Source organism: Alosa sapidissima, chromosome 18 (genome assembly GCF_018492685.1).
Source record: "Alosa sapidissima isolate fAloSap1 chromosome 18, fAloSap1.pri, whole genome shotgun sequence".
Taxonomy (NCBI): Eukaryota; Metazoa; Chordata; class Actinopteri; order Clupeiformes; family Clupeidae; genus Alosa; species Alosa sapidissima.
Window position 1 is genome coordinate 29,311,627 of NC_055974.1, and position 23,788 is coordinate 29,335,414.

General features: G+C 42.8%; 3 protein-coding genes across 4 annotated transcripts in view; 1 reads left to right on the forward strand and 2 right to left on the reverse strand.

The window, feature by feature from the left end:
* Positions 1 to 2,478: 2,478 nt before the first annotated feature.
* LOC121689350 (macrophage mannose receptor 1-like) lies at positions 2,479 to 6,096 on the reverse strand. Its single transcript, XM_042069081.1, has 6 exons — positions 6,060 to 6,096; positions 5,060 to 5,425; positions 3,712 to 4,047; positions 3,428 to 3,519; positions 3,051 to 3,165; positions 2,479 to 2,721 (listed from the first exon to the last, which is right to left on the reverse strand). Exons 1-6 carry the CDS (start codon positions 6,094 to 6,096, stop codon positions 2,708 to 2,710), a joined length of 960 nt encoding a protein of 319 aa, XP_041925015.1. The 3' UTR covers positions 2,479 to 2,707.
* A 1,637-nt stretch (positions 6,097 to 7,733) lies between these two features.
* Positions 7,734 to 13,876, reverse strand: LOC121689912. Of its 2 annotated transcripts, none has more exons than XM_042070145.1 (2): positions 13,493 to 13,876; positions 7,734 to 9,321 (listed from the first exon to the last, which is right to left on the reverse strand). In XM_042070145.1, exon 2 carries the CDS (start codon positions 9,293 to 9,295, stop codon positions 8,462 to 8,464), a length of 834 nt encoding a protein of 277 aa, XP_041926079.1. In that variant the 5' UTR covers positions 9,296 to 9,321; positions 13,493 to 13,876; the 3' UTR covers positions 7,734 to 8,461. The 2 variants fall into 2 exon arrangements, with proteins under 2 accessions (XP_041926079.1, XP_041926080.1); XM_042070146.1 differs by lacking the exon at positions 13,493 to 13,876 and adding an exon at positions 9,361 to 9,395.
* Positions 13,877 to 17,274: 3,398 nt separating this feature from the next.
* Positions 17,275 to 23,788, forward strand: part of LOC121689826 (C-type mannose receptor 2-like) — a 69,556-nt gene continuing 63,042 nt past the window's right edge. Inside the window, exon 1 of the mRNA XM_042070055.1 lies at positions 17,275 to 17,281. The gene's annotated coding sequence lies outside the window, so the exon portion shown is untranslated. The remainder of the gene's footprint in view (positions 17,282 to 23,788) is intronic.

Genomic DNA, 23,788 nt, shown 5'->3' on the forward strand with positions numbered 1-23,788 from the left:
GGAGGAGGAGTACAGGAGCCTGGTGGAGGACTTTGTGAAATGGTGCAAACTCAATCACCTTCAACTCAACACTTCAAAGACCAAGGAGATGGTGATGGATTTCCGCAGGTCTAAGCCCACTGTGCTACCAGTCTCCATTGATGGGGTCAATGTGGAGGTGGTAAGCACCTACAAGTATCTGGGTCTCCACCTGGACAATAAACTGGACTGGTCAGCCAACACTGATGTACTCTACAAGAAAGGGCAGAGCAGGCTGTACTTCCTGAGGAGGCTGCGGTCCTTCAATGTGTGCAGTAAGCTCCTCAGGATGTTCTACCAGTCTGTTGTGGCCAGCGCCCTCTTCTATGCAGTGGTATGCTGGGGAGGAAGCACAAAGAAGAAGGATGCTGGGCGACTTGACAGGCTGGTAAGGAAGGCTGGCTCTGTAGTGGGAGCTGAACTGGAGTGCATCACTTCAATATCTGACAAAAGGACCCTGAACAAACTGATCAACATCTTGGACAATGAATGTCATCCACTCTACAGCACTATTAAAAAGCAAAAGAGCTTGATCAGCTGGAGACTTCGCTCACTGCCATGCACAACTGAAAGGCTGGGGAAGTCATTTGTCCCCAGGGCCATTGAACTGTTCAATGCCTCACTAAAGGGAAGAGGAGAGATAGACTTCTCTGCTTAGGGGCCGTTTATACGAGAACGATTGCGAAGGAAGACGACAAAATATTTGATCATAAGTGCCTTTCGTTTACACGGCGACCCCGCCATCGGGGCTTGAAGACGCAAAAATCTGAAGACTCCTTCCAGAGTGTAGAGTTTTGAAGACGACCCGGGTTGCGTCTCCGTCTAAACGGCTAAACCAAAGATCCTTGATTACCTCTCTGGCTAAACTGTCAAATTAGAATGTCTGCGCGTGACGTACCGGGGTTCTATCACACCACCACCCAGTGGTCTGGAATGCATATCCAATCGAATATCACATACTCTTGCGTCTTCATATAAACAAAGATTTCCCCCTGAGAATGCTCTTCTAAACGCGAATAAAAAAATGAAGACGAGACGCCACTTCTGCGTCTTCTCTTTTCATCGTCACCGTAGAAACGTAGCCTAAGTCTGTCTGCCTCTCCACCCTCTCCATGTTTGAGTACTGACTGCCCACTACTGCTTTACTACTGTTTTACTACTGTTTTACCAATGTCCACAGCCTAATGTTTTCACTACTGTTTTACTGCTACAATGTTTTTCATGCTATATTAGCACACATGATCAATGGCTGCGGTCAGGCTTCTGCTACAATACTGAATAGATGAATGGCTATAACCCTATTACCTCAACCTGTTCTTGCACTGACATAGTTTTTTATATTACCTTGTCTACATTATACTTTACTCTCCTATTTGTCCATATTATTTATGCTGGTCTCTAGACCTTACTCTTGCACTGTTGCACTGTTGGACTAATGTTGGACTACTTTTTGCACCTTCACCACGACACTCACTCTCTTGAGCACCTTGCCATGCACACATAACTAAAGGACTATGGTTGGACTACTTTTTGCACCTTTACCATGACACTCACTCCCTTTAGCACCTTACCAGTCCCGGCCCTGTCACTACAAGCGTCATATGCTTGATCACCCTTAAGCACACTGGACTTTTTTAAATTTAATTTATATAGTATATTTAGTATTTAGTTTTGTTAGTTTTCTTATCTTTCTTATCTTCTACTGTCTTTATTGTACAGTGGAGTTTAGTTATATGTTTACACTTATACTTATGCTTACCATTTCTGCTGTAAGTGCATGTTGTGTGTGATGTCTGTATGCTGCTGAGACCCTTGAATTTCCCCTTGGCGATCAATAAAGTATCTATCTATCTATCTATCTATCTATCTATCTGATTTCACTGCAAGGGTTTGCAGCAGGAGAAACGCCTGTGTGATAAATATGGAGAGATGTTTCTGGCTCTGGCTGGGGAGGATGGCATGATGCATCTGAAGAGTATTTACTTCTGAGCGTGTGGTAGCACTGCCACCTGCTGGTTAAGTTGGTATTGCATTATGTGACATCTTGAGGCATAGCAGGTGCAAGCTCCAGTTATTCCCTCCCCGTAGGTCTGTCTGGACTGAGCAACTAGCCAGCTGTGAGGACACTAATGCCCCACTGTCCCTCACTACCAGATTGACATTCATGCTGGCAGGTTAATAAAAACATTAAGTCAAAGCCTTGGCCAGCATATAAGGAGTGGCATATTTAGCATCTGTGACTGACTGTTTACCAATGGACATGGCTGTTTCTTAAGGAAGATCACAATGGCACCTGGCAGGACTATTCACCTGTGTGTGTGTACGTGTATGTCTGTGTGTGTGTGTTGTACTGCATATGATGTCATCATGAAAAGAAACCAGAGAACACAACACTACTACTGATTTTATTTTCCTCAGAGCCAGCCACACACCATAGCATTTTAAGTAAGGCATAATTCATAAGCAGCATTACAATGTAGATAAAAAAGGGCAAAATACATACAACCAATGTGTGTGTGTATGTGCATTTCCATGGCTACATGTATGCAGAAGGTTATGTAAATTCTACTTCGCCTAAACCTATGTACATATTATTTGTGTACTAGAATATGCCTCCACACGCCAGATGCATTTGTTTACTCCTAATGAGGGAGAGATGTAAATAACATGAGCTGCAGGGACGTCCGTCTCACTCTGTTGTGCCTGGAAGTCAAATATACAACATATAATCTGCATCTTTCACACACTACATTTATACATTATAAATAAATAAATAAAATATATACAACATATAATCTGCATCTTTCACACACTACATTTATACATTATAAATAAATAAATAAAATATATACAACATATAATCTGCATCTTTCACACACTACATTTATACATTATAAATAAATAAATAAAATATATACAACATATAATCTGCATCTTTTACACACATTACATTTATAAATTATCAGGCATATTGTGTTATCAGATTGTAATGGTTCGTTCATTTTACTTTTTTGAGAGACTAATTTGTTTACCTCTTTCCTCAGGCCTGTCATCTGTCCTGTCTTCCTCCCTGATGAAGATCTCTCCATTGGCACATCTCTGCCACGACGCCTTCATATCAGGTGCATGAGCCCACGGAGCAACCAGCTACACACACACACACACAAAGAGAGAGAAGACTTGTTGTAAAGCATCCTCTAACTGTAGTTGTATTCTGGCACTTTTTGTAGGCCACAGGCAGAACAGGTAGCGCTCCACTACTGCCAGAGGAACGGACACTCACTCCATCCAGAGTGTGTGTGTGTGGTAAGGTGTGTCTGTGTGTTTGTGTGTGTTTGTGTGTTGTGTGGGTGGGTGGTTACGGTGTGTGTGAGAGAGAGAGAGTGTGTGGCTGCACAATGCCCTTTACCTGATTGAGAAGGTGATCTGTGATTTCTGAAGTCATGTTCTCCTGGGCAGAGCGAATCTTCACCCTCACTATCAATCTCTTGGCCCGTGGAGCTGCAAAATATAAGAAGAAAATCACTGAGACAATGTCTGAGGAGTTAATCAGGACGTGTGTGTGTGTGCGCGTGTGCGCGTTTGCGTGTATGCATGTGTGTGTGTGTGTTTATGTATGTGCGCTCGTATGTGTGTACGTTTGTGTGTGTGTGTTTGTGCGCACGTGTCTGTGTGTGTGCGTGTGCCCCTCACCTCCTGCGCAGATGAAGGAGTACTGTCTCGTGCAGAAGAGGTCGGCCCACCTCCCCGAGTCGTTGGTCAACAGCCCCGCACAGCCCTCGCCGACACCGTTATCCGGCTGCCCACTCTGCCAGTTCCGGAACGAGGAGCCAGTTCCGTCGGTCCAGCTCCAGTCGTCGCTGAAGAGGCCGATCCATATCTGGGCGGCGCCGCTCGGCCTCGCGGCCCAAATCTGACCGCTCTCGGCGTCGGACCCCACGCTGGCCAGGTCTGTGTGGTGCGTCCGGCAGTAGGTCTGTGCTGAGGTCCAATCCTTCTTCTCGTCAACCACCACAAGGCCCCGACTCTCTGGGCAGGGGACCAGAGGAGTATGATGCGGATATACTGTGCACTTACGGAATACTCATACTTATAGAATACTCATACTTATTACACGGCTCTTCATAGTGCTGCAGAATGCTCCATTCACTTGAATGGGCCTTCCCAACGTTCGGCGGTCTGCTAATTCTGAATAACAGACCGTTGCTAAGTATAACAGACCGCTGTCAAGGAAAATGGGCTTTGTGCTTCTAAGTCAATTCTTTCATATGACTACTCAAGGATTGGAACTTCATTCAAAAGTGAAAGTAGACGGTTGATCAGCTGTGTTCTAAAGAATGTTTGAATCAAGTTCAGCGTGTGTTGTTGCGAACTATTTGTTTCTCAGCAAAAGCCATGATGAAACGGTAACAAATAGGCTAAAGGCTAGGCTATGTAGGCTAAAGAGTCATATTGTGGGGAGTTTATTGTGTCGTTTTGGTAAGTAGCCGTGTAATAAGCGGGATAATGTATAGAACGCCGGCCATTGTCGGGAGATAGGTCCCTTCAGGGCGGAACAAGACCCCTCCGCTGCGCGTCGGGGTCCGGTTCGCCCTGTCGGGACCTATCTCCCAACAATGACCGGCGTTTTATACATTATCCCTTACATATAGAATATTCATACTTATAAAATACACATACTTATAGAAAACTCATAGTTTTAGTAAAGCAAGTACTAGTAGAATTGTGCAAGCAGACTCCTTCAAATGAGCTGGCTGTCAAAATACAGACCAGCTGTTTGATGTAGTGCTGCCAGCTTTCTTTAAAGGAATGACAGATGTCATTCTCATTGGTTAAAGGAATGTTACACCCAAAACACACCCATAACTGATTAAGAAACAGAAGACCTTTCCCTTTTGAACAATGCACCTAGCAACTGATCACAAAATTACACCATTAAATTATCGAATGTGGACAGGACACGCCTTAAATGTCTTTAAACTTTGCGTCTCTGACCATTAGTTTCCAATCGCTAAGATAGAGCCCTTGAAGTTGGACTTACGGTCGAAGCAGACGAAATGCTTTATATGGCCGCACGGGTCGCTGAGCCAGGCATTCATGATGCCAAACATGAAGATGTCAAACCCATATATGGCGGCACACATCTTCGGCTGTGCGTTGGGGAGGCCATCGCCCCACTTGCTGTAGCCGGTCTCTCGGGTCGGGTCCGACCAGCGCCACACCAAGGACCTGCCACGCTGCAGCCCGATCCAAACGGGCTCGGCGTAACCGGGGGGGATGGCGGCCGCGATCTGGCCCATCTCTGAGGCGTCGGCAGCGCTGGCCATGTCTGTGTGCTTCAGCCGGCAGTAGTGCAGCGCCTCAGACCACGACCGCTGCTCACGCACAAAGTGGAACTCACGCGCCTCTGTGGAGGAGAGGAGAAGAGATGAAACGAGACGTGGAGAGAAGAGAGGAGAAGAGATGAGAGGAGAAGAGGTGAAATGAGACATGGAGAGGAGAAGAGATGAAACGAGACGTGGAGAGAAGAGAAAAGAAGAGATGAGAGGAGAAGAGGTGAAATGAGACATGGAGAGGAGAAGAGATGAAACGAGACGTGGAGAGAAGAGAAAAGAAGAGATGAGAGGAGAACTGAAGAGAGGAGAAGAGAACTGAAGAGAGGAGAAGAGAAGAGAGGAGAAGAGATGAAACGAGATGTGGAGAGGAGAAGAGAGGAGAGAAGAGGTGAGGAGATTCAGAGAGGAATGTAGAAGAGGGGAGGTAGATGCCTCTTACATGGACATATTACACAGCAAAAACACTTTCATCTTTACAAATACTATTTTCGGGGTTGAAAGGGAATCAAACTTATCAAATTGCCTTATATGAAATGAAAAAATCTAGATGGAGCAAAATAATCTCATCTAAATATGAGAGCAACAAATCGGGATTGAACAAAAGAATCCGAACAAGATGGATTATCTTTCCAAATATAATATAAACAAATAGAACAGAGAAAAGAGAGAATCAGACTAAAGATGGATGGCAGGCAGACATGTTACCTGCTGGGGAACTGTAGTGCAGGACGAGTGGAAACATTCCTGTACAAGCACAAACTACAATTTGAATGATGCAAATCATGAGGACCAAACTGAGGTTTGCAGAATGTTCTACACACACAAATGTCCTCCTTTCAAGCTTAATAGTGACATGTTCTAGAAAGTGTAGTGTCATTGTTGTTATTACTGATCATACTTAATGTAATCAAAGATAAATCCTTTCCAACGTAGGTGGATCACTTTTGTCATTGTCTTAAACAGGTGATGCTTTTCAAAACAGAAATACTAGACTCAACAAAATCATTATGTTAATGTGTTTAAGTGTCCATGGCGCTAAACCAGATCATCAACCATAATCTAGCAGAGATATATGTCTCACTCATCACAGGATCTTGATTTGGGGAAAAAAATATACAAAAATAAGACATTTGCTGTAGGTCTTTTATATTTTGGTGTATTCTGTATGATAATGTAAAATGACCTGATAATATTTTGTGGTATGAGCAGGTTACTCCTGCTAGTAGTTTATAGTAATGCTGCACATGCCCCTTAGTTATTCCTTAAGGCCAAAAGACTCGGTACTGTAGAAGCTGCAGTATAGTTCAAAGTTGCAGTACAGCTCTTTACAGAGGCACTAGAGAGCGTAAGAGAGCGTGTAAAAACACTTTAGGTTTTTAGTGGCATCCAGGCGTCTGTGTGTTCTCTAACTCACCCAAGAGTAGTAGAACTCTCCTGACCCCCTCCATAGATCTACAAATTATCAACAAATGACATGATTGTACACAGATAGAAACACAGAGATGACACAGTGGGTGAAAATTCATGCGTACACACACACAGTAAACACAGGAAAGACACACACACACACACACACACACACACACACACACACACACACACACACACACACAGTAAACAGTTTTAAAACAGAGTGAAGTTGCATGCTGATTTTGTATGGAATGTTCTACTAAATTCTACTAAAGTGCACTGCTCAGTTTTCTGTCAGTCAATGAATTGGGTTTCGAAAACTATGAAAAAAAGTTTTTTTTATTTTTTTTTTAGTAATTGTGAAGTATAAAAGATAACAGTAAACTATATATTATCTTTTTCTGAGTACCTGAAAACCAACCAATCAAGTGTAGATATGCAAGAAACTGAGTTCTGTAGAAGTAAACCTTATACTGTAAACACACATGAAGCCATCTGGATCAGTCTTAATTAAGTCTTACCATGACTGCATGAATGAACCAATGCATAAATCTACCTGTTCAGTATCCAGTAATCAGTGTTTCAGCTTTTTTTCTCTTTTGTCCTGTCTTCACTTCTCTTCTCCTCTCTTGTCTCCTCTCCTCTCCTCTTCTCTTCTCTTCTCTTCTCTGTTTGCCATACACACTGAGAGCTGATTTTGTGTGTGTGTCTGTCAGAATACTGTGGATGAGAATGTGTGTGTGTGTGTGTGTGTTTGTGGAGGAGCGGGGTGTTGTTGGTAGAGCAAATAATCTTGTTAACAAATACACCCCCTGTTAAAACAGACACTGAAACACACACACACAATGCTCGTGGGTGTATTTGGTTAGCAGTGGTCCACAGAGTGCAGGTGGTAGGGGCACACAGGTGCAGTGTGCAGTGGCAACAGAGAGGTGAGAGAGACACACACTGAGGTTGTAACATCTGCAGTTTACTGAGACCAGACATGGACATGGGTCAGTCAGATGGACACATCATCTCAATAGTCTCCGTCAATAGTCGTATAGTAATAAGGCATTACATTATTCAGTTATTAAATGCATTATTAAACATTCCTACATACAGAAGATTTGATTATCAATACAGGCTTTTGATACTTAACTGTGAAGATTTGAAGATGGTATTAACAAATACACACAGAAGAAACTGACAAAATATTGCAAATGTTTGTGATTTTGATAAAAGTAAAAGGAATTTGAAAGACAACCGATTATCCCTCCCCTTGGACTGAGCACTGCGAACGGTGAGTGCCCAGACCCTACATTTTAATGTGGGTCTGGCTCGTCAGGCTAACATCATGACCCAAGAGAAACTGTCACCTGTGACCTCAGGTTTTTCTCATCCTATAACCACATATTTTCCAGTATTGTTGTGTTGAAAAACAGCCTTAGGCCTGAGAAGTGATCTGCAGGAGTATATTAGGATCAAAAGTATTTTATAGTTAGGATATTAAGGCCAGGTTATTGTAGTATACGAGATTATATTCAGCGACTGTAAAATGCATTCAGTCATTCAAAATCCTTCCACTGAGAAACAGAGAAACTTTTTATAACTCAGTTGTAAGTGAATCAACCTTTTATCTCTTCCATTCTCTTCTTCTTTTCTCCTTTCTCTCTCTCTATCTATCCCTCTCTATCCTTCGCTCTCTCTCTCTCACGTCAGCGCTGTCTCCTGATGACGGAGTCGCAGTCCACCGTGGCGCTGATGGCCAGTGGGATGTGTAGTCTGGTGGTGGAGCTGGAGCTGGCGTTGGCGCCGGGGCGCTGAGACTGCAGCCTCCTGCCCGTGGCCCTCCACACCAGGACGCAGAGGAGCGGGTCGGTGATCAGCCGCAGCTGCATGACGAAGAAGATGACGTGCAGCCACACCACGCCCGACAGGATGCCGAAGAAGAGCGCGCACGTGGGCCAGCTGACGCCCAGCAGGGTCACCGCGGCAACCCCCAGCACGTCCCAGGGCCGGGGGGCCACGTGCGGCGGCGTCTTGAGCGTCAGCACGAAGCTGACCACTAGCAGCGCCACGGGCACGGCCGCCAGCACCACGTTGACCACGATGCAGACGGGAGACAGGTAGAAGCTGAGCGCCGTCAGCCACAGGAAGACGCTGATGGGCACGCCGACGGCCGGCGAAGACAGGCGCGCCCAGCACTGCGGGAAGGACAGCGCCATGATGCCCTCTAGCGCCACCAGCTGGTGGAAGTGCAGCGCGCACAGGCGCACGCCCACGGAGACAGGGAACCACACCCAGCAGGGGTAGACCTTCAGGTCACAGATGTTCAGCTGCTCCACCATGAGGAAGGAGAGCAGCAGGAGCTCCAGCACGTCGCTTAGCAACAGGCACGCGGCGAAGGGCGTCACGCGGCCGCCGGACCGCCGGTGGAAGTGCAGCGAGCGGAACGCCCAGCCCAGCGCGGGCAGACCCAGGCACATGCCCGTCATCAGGATGGCCAGCAGACGGTAGTCCACAAAGTTACTCATGCCCATGAACACCATGGTGGACCAGCGTGGCAAGGGTTTACCTGGTGAGAGATGATGAGACCAGGGTGGCAAGGGTTTACCTGGGGACAAGGAGAGAGAGAGAGGGGGAGAGAGATGAGAGAGAGAGAAGAGAAGATGACATAAAAAGAGGATGAGAGAGAGGAGAGAGAAATAGAGGATGAGAGAGAGAAGAGAGAGTCTCATTTCACATATATTTAAGAGTAGTTACAGGCTGGATCCTAATAACTACAGGGGTATATGCATCTGCAGCAACATGGGCAATCTCTTCTGTTCGATAGTAAATTCAAGACTGACAGTTTTTATCAATCAACAAAGCACAAATTGGATTCCTCCCGAACCTCAGATCACATTTTTACACTACACACACTAATTCATAAATATGTTAAACAAGACAAATCCAAATTATTCACTTGCTTTGTTGATTTCCTGAAAGCCTTTAATACCGTATGGCACAAATTATTAGAATATGGTGTTGGGGGGCAAACATATGACGTAATAAAATCAATGTATTCCCCAAGCAAATGTTCAGTTAAGATTGGAAATATGCAAACAGATTTTTCCCCCCAATACCGTGGTGTCCATCAAGGCTGTGCCATGAGTCCAATGCTATTTAATTTATACATACATGAATTGGCTATTAAAATCCAACAATCCACTGATCCTGGCATACAATTATTAGACGCTGAGGTAAAATGTCTTCTCTATGCAGATGACCTAGTTTTCATAGCCCCAGATAAAGTAAGCCTGCAAAATAGCTTGAATATTCTAGAGAAATTTGCAGAAAATTGGTCACTAAAGGTGAACTTAAAAAATGATGAAATTTTCAATTGGCAAAGAACTAATCAAACAAACACAATTAATTCAACAGGAACATTTGATTTGGCAGTAAAAAACCTGAAAGAAAAAGCACAACGATCTTTATGTGCTATCAAAAAGCACAGCGATATTTATGTGCTATCAAAATGCACAACGATCTTTATGTGCTATCAAAAAGCACAGCGATCTTTATGTGCTATCAAAAAGCACAACGATCTTTATGTGTTATCAAAAAGCACAGCGATATTTATGTGCTATCAAAAAGCACAGCGATATTTATGTGCTATCAAAAAGCACAGCGATATTTATGTGCTATCAAAAAGCACAACAATCTTTATGTGCTATCAAAAAGCACAGCGATATTTATGTGCTATCAAAATGCACAACGATCTTTATGTGCTATCAAAAAGCACAGCGATATTTATGTGCTATCAAAATGCACAACGATCTTTATGTGTTATCAAAAAGCACAACGATCTTTATGTTTGATCAAAAAGTCATTCAAGCCAATGTTCCCATAAGAATATGGTCATGAGTCATCAAACCTTTGACCTCCATGGGTGCAAAATATGGGGACCACTTTTAAAATATGAATTTGCGGATTGGGAGAAACACCCAATTGAAGCCCTGCACACGGATTTCTGCAAAAAACATTCTCAAAGCTCACAGAAATACCCTGCATAATGGTTGCAGGGCTGAACTGGGCCAGTTCCCATTCATTTTCAAAATTAAAAAAAGAACTTTAAAATTTGGAAAAAACACATTTAGTGACCCCAATTCAATACCTTATAAAGCCCTAAAAAGCACCGAATTAAATAAAGAGAAGAGTACCTAAATCAATTAATTATAAAGCACAGCAATCTTACTCCAATTCATTTGACAATGTCCAAAATTAAAAAGATTCAATTCAATTAGCAAATATAATCCATCCAAATTGTTTCATAGAAAAAGAAAAATATATATCATATTGGACAGAAATTAATCACAAATATGAATTGGCCCCATATCTAAAAACTCTCAAAGACACAAAAAAAACAGACCTGGTTACCAAGAGAGGTCAGGCTGTGCCACCACTGCCAGGAAAGTAAAATAGAAACAGAGCCACATTTCCTAATAGAATGGCAATTGTACACAGACCTCAGAGAAACCTTCCTTACAAAAGCAAGTAACATACGCCCTGAAATTTTAAATGAAAATAATGAGGGTAAGCTAAAATATATCCTGGGCAAAATTCCAGAAACCGCACTGGCAGCTGGAAAATATGTAGCCTGTCACGAAAGACTAAATGCAGCCGTAAGCCAGTGATTCCACCCCTACTGTTGTTTATCTTCTTTTTTTTCTCCCACTAACAATTTTACAATTGTATTAACCTACTTTTTCTTCCCTCTATTATGTACATTATCATCGTATTATTGTTTTATTAGTATAATTATTACTATTGTCTTCTGTTTTTGTAATGCTTTGGCAATATTGTAACTTGAACAGTCATACCAATATTTAATTAAACTGAATTGAATTGAGAGGATGAGAGAGAGGGCGAGGATGAGATATGCTCATCATGCCATGTCAGCAGGAGTCTCAGTAAGTTAAAAATATGCTCATCATGCCATGTCAGCAGGAGTCTCAGTAAGTTAAAAAATATGCTCATCATGCCATGTCAGCAGGAGTCTCAGTAAGTAACATCTGTCTGAGAACAGAGAGAAGAGAAGGACTGATTGAGTGAGTGAAACAGAGAAAGAGATTAAAGAGAAGGACTGAGTGAGTGAGTGAAACAGAGAAAGACCGAGAGAAGAGAAGGTCTGATTGAGTGAGTGAGTGAGTTTAAAAAATCACATTTCATGACAAAGATTTAAGGAGCTGACAATGAGAAGAAGCAAACTACAAAGTGAACATGTGAAAGAGAGACGATGAAATGCTGCAAAGTGTATGTGTGGAAGACAGACGATGAAATGCTACTCACAGACACGTACAATGTGAGATCTCTTGTGTGTTAAATCTGACTTGGATCAGACTGAGGGGTTATTTAAAATTTGAGATCTCTTGTGTGTTTAAGCTGGCATAGATCAGACTGGTTATTTAAAATGTGACATATCTTGTGTGTGTAAGCTGGCGTAGATCAGACTGGTTATTTAAAATGTGAGATCTCTTGTGTGTTTAAGCTGGCGTAGATCAGACTGGTTATTTAAAATGTGACATATCTCGTGTGTTTAAGCTGGCATAGATCAGACTGGTTATTTAAAATGTGGGATCTCTTTTGTGTTTAAGCTGGCGTAGATCAGACTGGTTATTTAAAATGTGACATATCTTGTGTGTTTAAGCTGGCGTAGATCAGACTGGTTATTTAAAATGTGACATATTTTGTGTGTTTAAGCTGGCGTAGTTCAGACTGGGGGCTTATTTAGGAATCTGTCGTGTCGTCCCTGATCTCTTGTCTCTCTGCCGTGTCATCACAGCAGCTTCCCGGGCGGATGTTCCCATTTTAGACCGCAGCAGGGGTTCCGGCTTTACTTCTGAATCCCTCCTCACTGGGGCCCACTCAAATACATCAGATACTATTACTGTGAGTGTGTGTGTGAGTGTGTGTGTGTTTGTGTGTGTGTCTCTGTGTGTGTGTGTGCTTGTGTGTCTGTGTGCGTGTCTCTGTGTGTGTGTGTGCTTGTGTGTCTGTGTGCGTGTCTTTGTGTGTGTGTGTGTGTGTGTGTGTGTGTGTTTGTGTGTGTTTGTGTGTGTGTGTGTGTGTGTGTGTGTTTGTCTGTGTGTGTGTGTGTGTGTGTGTGTGTGTGTGTGTGTGTGTGTGTGTTTAAATATGTCATGCACTTCCCTCTTATGTCTTATGATGATACCTAAGACAATATGCTAAGCACCCATGGACGGACACACACACACACACACACACACACACACACAGTTTGAAGAGTTACTTTAGTTTAGTGGCTGTGTTCCCATTAGTATCCCTCAGAGTGTTAAATGCTCATTCAGCTCAGCCGTGGGGCAGACACAAGCGGTGGTCTGATGTGGGATGAATAGGTGGTTGTGTTGTGTGGTCAGGGATGCTGTCGGAGTCACGTGACCTGTGGAGAGGCATAGCCCTGCTTCGAGACGCTACCGGACTGACACCACAGCGCCGTCAATCGCTATGACAACAGCGTTGGACCAAAAGACAAGCGTAAGAACGTTTATTTGGTAACAAATTAAAAATGAATCATTTAAAGACAGACAATGCACAGATAGATGCAAAGAAAATCTTAGTTTCAACAAGAACAAGGTCATGAGAAGTTTATTTTTAACCCAGCGTAGCCTTATTTTATCCTCTGTAAGTTAATAACTTTACTACATGAGTGATGTGTTGGTAAGTGTGTGTGTGTGTGTGATCACCTTGCTTTCCAGTCCTGAGTAGACGCTTTGATCAATGTTCTCTGGTCTCAGATGCCGTCTGTATTCTGTGAGAGCTGGGTACATCCACCAGAACAGTGTCTAGAACCTGTTTAGAACAGTGGTTTAGAACCTGTCCGGTCACAGTTAGTCAACAAGAACAGCACTTAGAACCGCATTGGTCAGTCACGTGTCCGATGGTGGCCGCTGGAACCTGCCCCTGTCACATGGAAGAACGCTGAGCAACGCAACAGCCGCCGGCAGCTACACCACCAGTATCCCATCAGCCCTAGCACTGTGTGTGTCATAGTGGTGATGATGTAACCCTGCCCATGCCAGAGTGATGTCAGTTAGTGTGTGTGCTACACACACTTTCACACAGACCACTTCTGTTTATTATGCACACACACACATGTGTACATGCACGCACACACACACACAAGTGTATATGCACACACACACACAGGGCGCTTTACACACGCTGTGCACAGTTAAGTTGTGGCATGTTGCGTGGTCTTGTTTTACAGCTCTGGCATTTACATTGCAGAATGTGCTCTTCCATCCATTCCTCTTGATTTAGTTTTAGATTTGAGATTTTGTCACTTTGCACTAATAGTGTACTTAGTAAATACTTGTTAACTTATTTGTTCTCTACTGTCACTGCAACACCACACTGTTTTAATAAATCCTGTTACAGACACACAGGTAAACAAATTGGTTTTAATTAGGGGGCCAGACAAGGAAGTTCAGGGGACCCAATTAATTGTTTTTCTCATTAGGTGCCAATTTGGGAAGCAAGTCTTCAGGGATTGTGTTGATGTCTTAGATTAGAACAACTGCTCTGACTTCTGTTCCAAACTGACTATATACAGTAGCCCTGGGGCCTCATTTATAAAAGGGTAGCGTAGAAACCATCCTTCATCTGATCTTAGATCATTTCTGAAATGATCGTACGTGTGATTCTGAGAAAACGAACGTACGCACAAAAAAAACGTGCGTACGCCAACCTTCCAGATGTGCCTATTATAAATCACAAATGAACGTCAACTTGTGCGCAACCGGATGGTTTTAGGTCTCCGCCTTGTAAACACCCCCTCATCAATATCATTAGCATATGTTTTAATGAAATCAATGGCCTAAAAGCTGTAGCTTATGTAAAATTATATATTGAAAACATTGTATAGGCCTAGCCTATGCCATCTGATGTTAACTAGCCTATATGCGTCAGTTCGAATAGCTTACCTAATTATGTTTTTTCCAGCAAAGCTTTCTGAAAAGAGATCGTATGCATCCATGTTCATTGTCCTCTGCTCGCTTTCATTCCTTTTGCTTGCAGTAATGTGAATAATCAACATTTAGTTTAGGCCTACTTTGTAGAAAAAAAAATAGGGTAGGCCTACCTTATGAAGGAAAGACCTCTAGGCCTACAGCATAATCCTATACGTTATGGTACAGTAGGCTACTGTACGTTTCCAATATGATCCAGGGTAATATGCTGATTTAGCCTACAAAACAGAGGACTAAATTATAAGCGTGATATGTCATGTAGGCTTAACGTTTCTTTTAGGATAGGCTATGTTTTTGCTGAAAAAGTAGCCTAGTTCGCCGGTCATTATTAATTAATTCTGCATATCTTTGCTATCGTTTTCTTTCAATAATGTCAAATGGCTTAAACATTTTCCTTTATTGTTTGCTTTATGCCTACCTTTATATTTTAGCCTACATTATCCAACTCACGTACTGTCATCTAATCGTGGGCACTGCAGCTGCCAGTCAAAAAAAGCAAACAGGTGCGCGCTCTGCACCTCTTTACGCAACTCCGACGCAACACTAAATATGAAGATGCCCTGCTTTCAGAGGATAACTTCCGTCCCTTGGTTGTGTAGGCTATATATGATATAAAATATCTATAGCCAACATTGTATAGCTTACATTCAAATATTACCTTTCTGTTACGGAGCTGGGAATAGGCCTATGAGCGCAAATTAGGATGTAGTGGAGGCTAAACGCGAGTAAACGCTGTTTATCCACCTCTGCAATTTCAGAAATAGAGTTTAGGCCTACCCACCTCTTAGTTTATCCACCTCTCAAAAGAGTTTATTCACTTTTAACATTCAAAACGGTATTATCCAATACTATCCTATATTCCCAATACTGTACATTAACCTCCACCATTATCAAACATGTTCTGAATGCCTTTTTTAAAAATCCGATACCGCATGGCGCAGTCCACCTCACCGAGATTGCAGAATTCATAGTTCACCCACCTCTTATTTTACCACTACATCCCTGGCACAAATGTAGCATACTTTTCCTCTCCTAAACGAGGGCAATTGGACATTTTATGGTCAATATTAGATTGGTGAGAACACCAAATATACTAGATCACCTGTAAGAATGTTTCAATCATTCTATCGTAGGTCTTGGTGTTTTTTAGATATCATGAAATAAGTAAGCTATACGTTTTTTCACTTTCTTAAGTGGGCTATAGTTCTCATTAGCAGTTTTATGCCAAACCATGAAACATTTAGCTGCGTCCAAAAACGTCTTTAAAAATCTTCTGATATTGATCATGAATATGGCAAAGAAAGACATGAGATCGTTGGTCTTGGAATTTTGAAAATGCATCGCACTTAGACCTCAGATTACTTGCAGTACCCCGGCATTACCACAAGGAAATGGTCGTACGTCAAGTTTGAACCTGACGTGGAGAAAAGCACTTTTCCACGTCAAAGACGGTTTTTATAAATCTGAGCGTTGGCATGGATTTGAGCGTACGCACAGTCTAAGATCAAATCTGTGCGTAAGAACGCTTTATAAATGAGGCCCCTGGTCACATACAAGATCTGTGTCATATTCTGCAATATACCATAACTGTATGACTGTATGTGAAGTATTTGTACTGAAAAAAACATAACAATCTTTGTCTACCATAATCCACTGTTGTTTCTGTGTACAATCTCCTACCATTCTGCATTATGTTTGTTCCTTCTCAATAAACAACACATCCCAAAACAAGCCTGATTCCCACCAATTTTCTGCAGTAACGTTATTACAACTTCCTGAGAGAGAGAGAGAGAGAGAGAGAATTTTTGCAGTGACTTCATGCTCATAACTGAGGTAGATTCATGTTGTGTTAATAACAGGGTTAATTGCAAGTTGCACACAATACCCCCTCAGTGAATGTGTGTAAATGTCATTACATCTATCATTCTTTTTGAATGAATGCCAGTATATATGGTCATTAGGTTACCAGTCCAGTGTACCAATGCCAGTATATATGGTCATTATGTATCAATGCCAGTTTAAATGGTCATTATGTATCAATGCCAGTATAAATGGTCATTATGTACCAATGCCAGTATATATGGTCATTAGGTTACATGTTCACAGTGTCCAGACTGTTTACAGAAGGTTTGAGCAAGAAACTGATGAGGTTTTTGGTGTGGTGGTGGTAGTAATAGCCCTATACTCTTCAGTCTGGGGGTTACAGCTTCAACATGGCAATATTGCTAAAAGAAACAAATGGGACACAAACCCAGCTGATCTGATTCTCTCCAAATAATAGATGACCACCCAGAGAGGATGTGTGTAGTTTTTGGAGAGCTATTGTTTTGCCTGTTAGGCCCTCTCACAATGTGGAGACAGTGGCCCAGAGGAAGTGTCAGAGCCTTCTGTGTATAGGGTCCCTGGTTCAATTCCCATCTGTAACTAAAGCCCATTTAGTAATGCCCATCATAACATTTCTCCTTTAACCTGCTTTGGAAATATCAGTCACTCCTGGGATTTGGAGTAGATACTGTTACTCTAACCATTGTGTAGGCAATAGGCACCACTAGATATGTCTGAGGAAGGGAACAGGCAGGAGCTTGAGGAGCCAGTGGTGCAGCAGCAGCATCAGGGATTACCATCCACAGGGTCTCAGGTTCTAATCCTCCACTCTGCCAGGAGTCAGGGCTCCATGGACCAAGAGAGCAGAGAGCAGGAAGTAGCCAAGGCTGTATCCCAAGAGAGTGGCAGAAGATGGACCTTCAAGGAGAAAGAGATGGGGGGGCTTACTTGGCCCCCCGGAAAAATCCACCTGCCACATAGGGGGGTTATAACCTTTTTCAGGTGGTCAAACTTAACAACTTGTTGCAACATAAAATAGGACCACTAAGATTTTTCTGATGGCTGCCCCGTAGGCTCCCAAACTATTCCACCAACAACCTTCAAATGACTCCATTTGAAATTCTAAGGTGGGATTTGAACCTTGCACCTTTGAGACATCACAGCCATGTATCTGTACTTACCCACTGGACCACCTGCTGGTTTGTGACCAACAGGGCAAGAAGTATATCTGCAACTATAGCTTCCAAAGGGCTGTTTGTAATGGAAGTAGCAGAACTTCCAGAGGCTGGGTTCTATCCTAGTCCACCTCATGGTATGTTCTTTCTACTTCATGATGATACACATTACTTCATCCTACAAAATACACCAAACACCAACTTGCTCATTCTTGAGGTAAGATCAGTACCTACCACCTTCTCATTGCCAACACTGCACTTTTCCACTCAACCACCAACGTTGGCTTTTGTTACTGTTTTTTTCTACCAATTTTATTACTACCATCATGCACGTGTGGAGTCTGTTTGTCAAACCCAATGAATATACGGATCCACGTATTCTGTTCATGTTGAAATTTGTCTCTGGAGAAACCTCCCTCTTGCTGTGTTCCTAGTCCACAAGTTTGCTATAAGTGCAAAGATTCTAAACTTAAATACAAAGCACCTTATGATTCCAAATGGTGTATGTTTCTAAGACGACTAAGACTAATCAGACCTGTTTTTTCAGAAATGACGATAAATATTTTTTTGGAGCTTAGAAAAAAAGTTGTAAAATTGTACAATGATGACATTAAGAGACACTTCTGCTTCAACATATTCACATATTTATTGTCATTGTTCTTGTCAAGTGCTTCTTACAGTATCTTGATAGGGTTATTGTTGCATCATTATGTGTGGACGGTTTTCCTGCATCAGAAGTGTTATGGCACACCACAGATGATTGAGTTTGCTTGTGTCTGTAACCACTCGATCCCTCTCTGTTCAAGCCTCTCTGATAACGTGTGTCTGTTAGTGTCAAGGGGTCACAGGTCTCAGCAGCAGCCGAGAGCAGAAATGACATCACACACGGTCACTGTGATCCATTCTGGTCTGGTGGCAGAAAGTCCACACAGTGGCTACGGACATGAACATCAACAAAGACAGGTTTGATTGACTGGATGTTTGACTTCCCTGTGGTGATGTACAAAGGCAACAAAGCCTTCCATCTTCTAAATGTCTCATGATTCAGCTCAGTATGTTCATTCATTCAACCTCTATCTATTTTTGGGAGTTAAAAGTAGTCCTCATTTTCAGTGATGCCGAGATTATAATAACAATGAAAAAATAAGCAATAAAAGACATGAAATTGCAGAGAGGGAAGGAAAGAATATATGTGGTTGAATTTATTGTCCTACCTTCTACTTCTACTAGTTACGTCTTCAACTACATGGGGTCCAATTAGTTTAAATGACTTTAAATGAATGTTGGTTGTGTTTGATATTCAGGTAAACCTCTTAGTTGAATGATTATGAAGTGGATTATGTGACTCCACATACAAATGATCAAGTTAACATGCACCTATGACATGTTAGTCATATTTGATGATTGTATATGAAAAAAGGAAAAGAAAAAAACATCCTTTTGTGAAACAAATGTACATCAGTGGAGGATTCAAGTTGTGCTGTTTTCATGAGCAGAGTACAGTACAAGGCCACAACCCCTTCCAGCAGTAACTCTCTATGTAGCCTGCATCAGCAGTAACTCTCTATGTAGCCTGCATCAGCTCCTCGAGAACTAATAGCCTCTTCCCTTTACCGTGTGTGTAAGTGTCTGTTTGAGTATATGTGTTTGTATGTGTTTATGGGTGTGAAAGCATGTGTGTGTGTGTATGTATGTGCACGTGTGTGTGTGCATATGTTCATGTGTGTGCATGTGTGTGTGTGTGCATATGTGCATGTGTGTGTGTGTGTGAGCTCATACGTTGAGTGTCTGCAGCTCAGCCTCAGTGTGCTGGGGCAGCTGCCTCTTGGTGGCCTCCCTCCACAGCATGTGGCACAGCAGCGGGTCCAGGATGAGCCGCAGGTTCATGAGGAAGAAGATGATGTACAGCCAGTAGATGGACGTCAGCACGCCGAAGAACAGCCCGCACGTGGGGATGCTGACCAGCACCATGGAGACGATCGCCACAACAGCGAAGCCCCGCGGGCGCCTGTCCACGCGCAGCATGCTCAGACTCGAGCTCAGCTCGGACGACGCCCCCGGCGGAGGAGGCTGCGGAAGCTCCCGGAAGGTGAGCACGCCGTTGGTGATGACGAGGGCGAGCGGCACGAGGCACAGCACCACGTTGACGATGAGCGAGATGGGCGACACGTAGAGGCTGAACGCGGCCACCCACAGCGTCACGGCGACGGGCACCGACACCAGCAGCGATGCCAGCCGCTCCAGACAGAAGGGGTGCGTGACGGCCAGCGTGCCCTCTAGCGCCGCCAGCTGGTGGAAGTGCATGCCGCACAGACGCACGCCCACGGCCAGCGGGAACCACAGCCAGCAGGGGAACACCAGCATGGTGCAGACGTTGAGCTGCAGCACCAGGAGGAAGAGCAGCAGGATGACCTCCAGCACGTCGCTGAGCAGCAGGCAGAAGGTGAAGGGCGTCACCCGGACGCCATCCCGCCGGTGGGCACCCTGCGCCCGCAGCGCCCAGATCACCGTGGGCAACCCCACGCACAGCCCCGGGATCACCACCGCCAGCAGCCGGTAGTCCACCATGTTACTCAGGCCTAGGAACACCATGCTGACTGTATGTGTGTGTGTGTGTGTGTGTATGTATGTGTGTGTACAGTATATGAGTGTATGTGTGTGTGTGTGTGTGTGTGTGTTTGTGTGTGTATATGTGTGTGCGTGTGCGCGCGTGTTTGTGTGTGTGTGCACGTGTTTGTGTGTGTGTTTGTGTGTATGTACTGTATGTATGTGTGCGTGTGTGTGTGTGCGCGTGTTTGTGTGTGTGTGTGCACGTGTTTGTGTGTATGTACTGTATGTATGTGTGCGTGTGTGTGTGTGTGTGGTCAGTTACAGAAAACTTCAAATTTGGATGTTCCTGTGAAAACAAACATGAACATGTCAACGTAAAAAGTTTCAAACTGATTGCCAATGCACCTACTTAACAACTTCCCACCAATGCAATAAGTTCCCTTGAACATAATAAAGGCCCAACGTAATAAAAATCTGTCCTTATAAAATGTAATAATCCCACATAATAATTGTGGCAAGAGGTAAAGAAAGTTATTGCATCCCACAAATGTTCTACGTAACTCAGTTAGTGCAATTCTAATAAGGAAGAGGTGATGAAAACAAGTATGAATCTGTAAGTAAACATGAGCTGGATAAACAAGCTTTAAGCATGTGAGATAAATAAACAAGCTGTAAACACATGGGCTGGATAAACAAGCACGTGAGATAAATAAACAAGCTGTAAACACATGAGCTAGATAAACAAGCTTTAAGCACGTGAGATAAATAAACAAGCTGTAAACACATGAGCTAGATAAACAAGCTGTAAACGTAAACAAGCTGTAAACACATGAGATAAACAAGCTGTAAACATAAACAAGCTGTAAACACGAGATAAACAGGCTGTAAACATAAACAAGCTATAAACACATGAGCTTGATAAACAAGCTGTAAACAAATGTGCTAGATAAACAAGCTGTAAACACATGAACTAGATAAACAAGCTGTAAATGCAAACAAGCTGTAAACACATGAGATAAACAAGCTGTAAACATAAACAAACTGTAAACACATGAGCTAGATAAACAAGCTGTAAACACATGCGCTAGATAAACAAGCTGTAAACACAAACAAGCTGTAAACACATGAGATAAACAAGCTGTAAACATAAACAAACTGTAAACACATGAGCTAGATAAACAAGCTGTAAACACATGAGCTAGATCAACAGGCTGGGCAAGTGTGTTAGTGAGTGCTTCAGACAGGCCTGCTGCTGCTGCTGGTGGCAGTCGGGGTTGAAGTGTAAATAAAGAGGTGCTTGTCTGAGCCGCATGGCACGGCTGGGTGCTGGGGTAGCGCCCGCAACATACTGCTGTCACTCACTCACAGCCCTCTTAAAGGCGCAGTACGCATTTAATAATAACATATTTTCTTTTTTTCTTAAAAGGATGTGGACAATAAATTAGTTCAAAGGGAACTTGATTTCAATAATGATAATATATATTTATAAAGAACAATTTGTGAAACCATTTTGCCTGACAAAGGTTTTCCTGAGACCTGATACCAGACTCTTGACAGTTTTTCGCCTGATGCCATTTTACCTGACAGATTTTTCTGACACTTGACACTTTTACAACTGATGGTGTAATTCCATAAACATGACAGAGGTTTTCCTGAGACCTGGCAGCTTTTCATCTGATGCCTGAGACATGACTATGTAATTCTGTAAACCTGACAGTGGTTTTCCTGAGACTTGGTGCCTTCTCATCTGATGCCTGACACCTAATATGGACATCATACCTCATTAGGATTCTTTGTTTTCTAGATTGTATGCAGTTACAAGTTTAGAGGACACTAAACAAAATAGGAAGAGCTGAAACTGAAGAAAAGGTGTGTAAAGTGTATATAAATTGTTGTTTTATCATTGCAGCTACATCATTAAGTCAAACGTTATCACCTTTAATTAAGGTCCACATCACAACCCAGTAAACATAATCTACTGCAGCTTTAACAACATTTCATCACATCATTGCACAAGCAAACAAATCAGCAATTAACTTTAACAACTTTTGAAAACACTTTTCACAAATGTCATAATATTTTGTTTCGTTGTTACAAAACCTGCCTCTATTCAGAACGTTAGCTGTCTCGTAGTTGTGTATGTTAGTCAGTAGATTAAGTAAAGAGTGTTCTTGCCTTCAGTAGCTTCCGTCGCAGATGATTCCTTTAAATTGTTCAAAAAGTCGTAAATCCACAGAAAAAGTGTGATAGACTGAATGCATGTGAATGTGTGTGTGGGAGAGGTCTGTTTGTGGTGGAGAGAAGCTTAGGTCACACAGCATTCAGTGGCCACACACACACACTTGTGGCTCAGAGCACTGGGGAGCTGCAGAGAGCAGAGATGTGTTTGTGTGTGTGAGCGTGGTGAACAGTCACACACACAGGGGATTGTCCGAGAGGGGCTTCACACACTTACGCATCACAAACCCCCACATCATGCAGCTATTCAGCCAAGTCAGACTGGCCCCCGATTAGGCCTTCAGCTGAGGTCATCCCTGTTCGTGTCGGAGGCTTTCTCGCCACGACAATGACGTCACACACCTTGGTTGCCATGCCAGTGTCAGAGGTTGCATTCTCCAGCTGACAGCTGAATCAAGCTCTAACCACTGAAGGCAGGCACTGATGTCATGACAGTGGAACGGGTATATATAATTTGACAGCATTATTGTTGATGTTAGTCAAATGAAGGGTAGTCTTAATCAGGCTGTTGTGAAACTGGATGCATTAGACACAATGTGTCTGTGACCTGCAGAATGTGCATGCAGATCCCTGATACTAGCTTGCTGTGGCCAGTTGGCAGGGTGTGGAGAATGTGTGCAAAGATTTAGGGGCCTGACGTTTGAAGTCCTTTCCAAACTAGTTTAATGTTGGCACCCTCTGGCATCCCTGGTTAGATTCTCACAATGAAAACATATAGGGGGAAAGATTTCAGTTGTGTTCAGACAAATATCTATTTTAGCCAGGTTAGAGGTAAAAACACAAGTACATTTAACCAGGGGTACAAATAAATGTAGAGGGCACTGTACATGTTTAAAAACTCACTTTTTGTAATACTGCATTCAATGTAGTTGTTTCCATGTTGTAATGAAGGCACATAAATGCCACATTAGTGTTTTAGCACAGTAATAGTACTTTTCATTTAACATTTTTCAGATTTTTTATTATTAAATATTTTGCAGCAATGTTTCAACAAGTAAGTGATTCAAAATCACAACAGTAACAATAGATTAAGTAAACACTGTTTTCACATTCTGACTTTATTTTTGAAATGTGCAGTTTGTATGTTTGTAATTTCAAAAAATGAAGACAAAAAAGTCAAAATAAAGACAAAATAAAAAACAAATGTTACAGCAGTGCTACAGTAGATTTTGTCAATCTGGGAAATGGATTTAACATGGCTACTTGGTTGCCTGGATAGACCTGA